Source organism: Notolepis coatsorum (assembly GCF_963971535.1).
Source record: "Notolepis coatsorum genome assembly, chromosome: 16".
Lineage (NCBI taxonomy): Eukaryota > Metazoa > Chordata > Actinopteri > Aulopiformes > Paralepididae > Notolepis > Notolepis coatsorum.
In genome coordinates, this window is record NC_140180.1 from 2,723,201 (window position 1) to 2,728,200 (window position 5,000).

The 5,000-nt window shown below is 44.0% G+C and overlaps 1 protein-coding gene across 1 annotated transcript in view; it reads right to left on the minus strand.

The window, feature by feature from the left end:
• The window catches only part of adgrg4a (adhesion G protein-coupled receptor G4a), an 80,627-nt gene that overhangs the window by 8,095 nt on the left and 67,532 nt on the right, over positions 1–5,000 (minus strand). Inside the window, exons 31-32 of the mRNA XM_084331364.1 lie at positions 4,660–4,928; positions 277–382 (exon numbers count right to left, since the gene is read on the minus strand). Of these exons, the coding sequence (XP_084187490.1) occupies positions 277–382; positions 4,660–4,928 (375 nt within the window). The remainder of the gene's footprint in view (positions 1–276; positions 383–4,659; positions 4,929–5,000) is intronic.

Sequence of the window (5,000 nt, forward strand, 5' to 3'; positions counted from 1 at the left end):
CCAAACACTGGGAGAGATGGAAGGGGAGAGGGAGAGAGATGGAGAGGGATGGAGAGGGATGGAGAGGGATGGAGAGAGAGTGAGAGAGAGATGGAGAGAAAGGGGGAAGGAGAGAGAGGGAGAAGGAGAGAGAGAGAGAGAGAGGGAGAAGGAGAGAGAGAGAGAGAGAGGGAGAAGGAGAGAGAGATGGAGATGGAGAGAGAATAATGCTCATGCAACACATTATATTAGACTCACCACCAACAGGTTGAGATAAAGGACATCAGTTATACTTACAAGGCGTCGGCGTCCTGGGTCTCCACAGCTGAGTCTGTATACACTGCACTGCCATAGGCGTCCATGTCTATAGCCAGTACCAGACTCACTACGACCAGAGGAACACCTGCGAGGACACACCACAAGACCTCTTTATAGGGAGGTGGAGTGGTTACGTCACCGCTGTTTTCCCGTGTTCCACCCTCTGTCCAACGCAAGGTATTTCCCCATTGCCCATCTCTAAATCGTCTCGTTTAAAACAAATAAAGCGTTAACATTTGCATGGTGTGTACACAGTACCGTTCTGTGCGTATTCATCCACACTCTATAGCTCAACATGAAAATATTCGCAATTAATTATAAAAAAGGAAAAATATTGCAGAATTTTATTTCAACCAAAAATGCTTAATAAACAATAATGTTAGTGATAGAAGGGGAACTCATTTTGTGCAAAAAAATTGAAATCTTTTCAATTGCCATGCGGCAGAATTGTTACAATAGCCGATAATCCATTTTCCCAATGATAAATCCCTATACGGGTGGACCTCGCGGGCGGTCCAAAGTGACGTCAGACTACACCTCCCTATAGCCAGTACCACACACACTACGACCAGAGGAACACCTGTGAGGACACATGACAACAAGACCTCTTTATAGCCAGTACCACACACTACGACCAGAGGAACACCTATGATACCCCCCTTGAATGGCCCTTCTAAGGTATCTCTCCTCCACATTGCCTGTGGTGCATTTTTTTCCTATTGCTAGGTTTTAGTGAGTTTTTCCTTACCTTCGCGCAGGGTATGTCTGGGAGTGTTGCATTCATTTATTTAAAAAACGTCATGGTGTTTTTGCTTTGTTCTTGATTTATTGTGATGTTTCTTCTTGACTTGTGTCCGGCCCATGGGGACATTAACGTGTATTGTCGGGCCTTACAAATACATTTGATTTGATTTTGATTATGATAAGCCCTCTTTATGCTGATAAAGATCAATGCATTCACTCACTGAAAAATAAATCTACAGCCATTGATGTCACTTTAAGACTAGTGGGGGTTTAATTTACTTTTTGAATAAGGGGGAGCAGGAATGGGAACGTTTTTATGCAGCATACATTCGATGCAGAGTTTTACAAAACACTCACTAAAGTAATGTTATAACTCCATGAATACGCTTTCATAGTGGGTGGCAGTGATGCCACAGATTACTTGTAAAAGTAATCCGATTACTGATTACTGATTACTCCTTTAAAAAGTAATCCAAGTTACTTTACTGATTACTTGATTATCAGAGTAACTTAGTTACTTTGAAAGTAACTAGGTTACGAAGTCGTCGTCGTTCCCCCAACAGTTTTTTTTAAACGCTTTATTGAAAGTGCATACATTGTTTTTAACTTGTTTCTCTGCACATAACGTAAATTGTTAAACTAGTGCTTCAGCTTCTGTACCACCATCAAGTATGGTAAAGCAACAGTCTATGATGCTCACAGCATTAGAGCAGCCAGCCAGTGGTTGTACAAAACCAGTGTATCTATTCACATCTAACAAATGCAGGCTGAACTATTCAATTATATCAACTGTAACTATTAAATTGTTTTTATAAATGTCTCTCTATAAACATACAATCAGTCTCTCTTTAACATGTAAATTAACTGTAAATCTGGCAAATAAGAGCTTTTGCTCTGCCACCATCAAATATACATTAATCAATAGGGAAAGTCCTCCTGTACCTGAATGAATGAATGAATGAAAACTTTATTTAACAGATTGCAGAATGGGTACAATATACAGTACGGCTCAATACACACAATTGTTAAGGGGATGCAGACCAGAGAAAGACGTTTGTCTTGTTTACATCAGGGTCCCCCATTTTCAATTCATAGTCGAAGCGTCGGCTAGTGTTGTGATTCCAGATGCTTTCAATGCAATTGGATGTGCTGTTTTTAGCGGTAGACAGTATTTTGACTGAGGCTACGTTTAAACGAGCGTTTTGGGGTGGAAGTCTGAACAGAAACCGCAAAAGTCTTCTTGCGGTTTCACTTCGTTTAGACAAGCGTTTTGTAAATGAATTCTCAGATGAACATAACAACGGAGCCCTGCTGTCACACGATTGGCGCATATGTCACATGACGTGCTGTGAAGACCCGCCCTACTCTGCCTCTGATTCGCAGACTGTGGATGGGGAATGTGATTGGGCCAAAGCAGAGTCACTCACAGACAGAGAGTCCAGTCACGCCGCGGGGACACATTCTTGTGTAACCCTTTCACTGCCACACCACGTCACTCCATAATAATAATAAGAAAAACAGCTCAAAATGTATTTTTGACTGTCGAAAACGAAATAAAATACTGCATTCCGCCTGCATTATGAATTTATGATGAGATAGTAACGAAATAGTAATGCACAGCCACTTGGACAAGTAACTGCAATCAGATTACTGGCTTTTAAAGATTAACGCGTTAGATTACTATTTTCGGGGGAAAGTAATCAGATTACAATAACGCGTTACTTAGTAACGCGTTACCGGCATCACTGGTGGGTGGTGATTTCAATGCATGCTGGGACTCCACGATGGATAGAACATATGACCAAAAACAGTCCTCTAATGCCCTTAGGGCTTGTTACAGTTACTGCAGTACTTTATACCCTTTTTCTCTAAAAACAGAGAAAGATTGAACTCTGAAACTTCGACACGAGATAAAACAGAAATCGAGAAGTTCAATTTCACTTGAACACAATTTCGAGCTAGCTTCTGCAGAATAAACTGGCTTGTAGAAATACATTTTCTCTGAGAGTTGAGTCATCATCATTTTCAAGATGGCCGCTGGTCTGATGCACTGTGTGTTTGGCTCTAACAAACAAATGCCAATCCATCAAAAATCCTGAAAGTGGCTCTACATCCAAGCTAACAAGTGAAGTTTAAAGCTTTACAAGGACATTGAGATTGAACTTGGGTGACTATTTTCTGCCATTTCTGAAGTTTTGGTGCTACTTTTGATGATACATGCCACAGTGTGTGTGTTCATCACAAACCAAAGAAATGGCTACCAAGAAACTAGCCGAAGAAATGGAAGAGGTGAAAAAGTGACCAAGGTATCAAAACAAACGACGGGCCTACTGGATCATGAAGTGCGACAACTCAAGGCTGTAGTCAAGGAGTCGAGATCCCCTCTCTCACACGACCATAAAAGGCTCAGCCTCTATAAAACAAAGTGTAAAATAAAGCCTGTAGCCCAGAACAAGAATGGCTACAAAGAAGGCTAAATGCTGAATAGGGCAGATATCAGCAGCACTACACTTCAATATAACAATGTTTATGTTATGTTTATGTTTGTTTATGTTATGTCTATTATGCCTTACTCTTGTTTTTATATTTAATACTGTGTTTAGGACTGTGTTTTTATGATCTAGGACTGTGTGACGGCTAGTACCTAGGGCTGCATTTTAAATTTCGTTGTAACACTGTAACAATGACAATAAAGATCATTCATTCATTCATTCATTCATTCAACAAGCCTGACCAAAAGGATAGCCAACACAAGGAAATGAAAAAGCAGTTGACACTGCAAGATTCAAACTTAAATAGACTCAGCTTTGCCATTAGGCACAGCTGCACTGACTCAGGTGCAATCAAGCCCACACACCTGCCGACCCATGAGGCAATTAACCAAAGAGGCCAGTGATTGACAGCTGTCCCTCACGCGTCTATTCTAAAGGCAACCGGGTTATGCGTTTTGCTAATCTGATTGGCCACTGACGTTTCTGGTCATGTGACATGTGCGCCCAATCGCGTGACGTGCCCATTTCCGCCTCGACCAGCAGCAAACTACCTAACGCCTAGTTTATCACTGGCTAAGCTTATGTGACGGATCATATTGGTCTGCGTTGTGTTTGATGTTAAATGTTAATGTCCCGAGGGGGAGTCGAACAGGGGGCTCCCGCGTCCGCGGGCGACGACACAGGCCGCTGCACTAAGAAGTGAATTCACTCCTAACTACCGTACCTATGCGTCTGTTAACCCTGTTATGAGGAAGTGAGTTTAACTTACCAGCCCGCAATGCCACAGTCACTCGTCAACACACCTGTTTCCGTGACTGTGGACATACCCACGGGCTTCCCCGTTACACTTAGGCGACTCTTTCGAAGTTGGTTAAGGTTAGAGTTTGGAATCAGGGCTGGTGTTCTATCGCCCTGCTCTAAGACAAACTCTAACCTTAACCAACTTCGAAAGACGCCTAAGCTTAACCGGCGAAAGAACTTGCCGTCACACGATTGGTGCGACATGTCACATGACCAGAAACGTCAGTGGCCAATCAGATTCGCAAAACGCATAACCCGGTTGCCTTTCGAATAGACGCGTCCCTCACAGGAAGGAAAAATAAAGCAAACACCGTGACCCTCTCACCCCATCCCACGGCGCAGAACTTGAGGATGTAGGAGCGCACGTAGACGTTGAAGACCTTCACCAGGGCGAAGTACATGTGCACGGCCTCCAGACCCATCCAGGTGAAGGAGGCCAGCAGGAAGTAGTGCAGCGAGGCGGCCGTGAAGACGCACAGGCCCGGGGAGGAGAACGAGGACACCCAGGAGTCCAGGAGGAACCACAGGTTCAAGCCCAGCAGGGAGAGAGACAGGTTCATCAGGATCTTAGAGGGGTAGTCCCTGCGGAGCTTCCTGAGGGGGGGGGGGGGGGGGGGGGGGGGGAGGGGGGGGGGGGGGGGGGGGAGGGGGGGGGAGAGAGAGAGA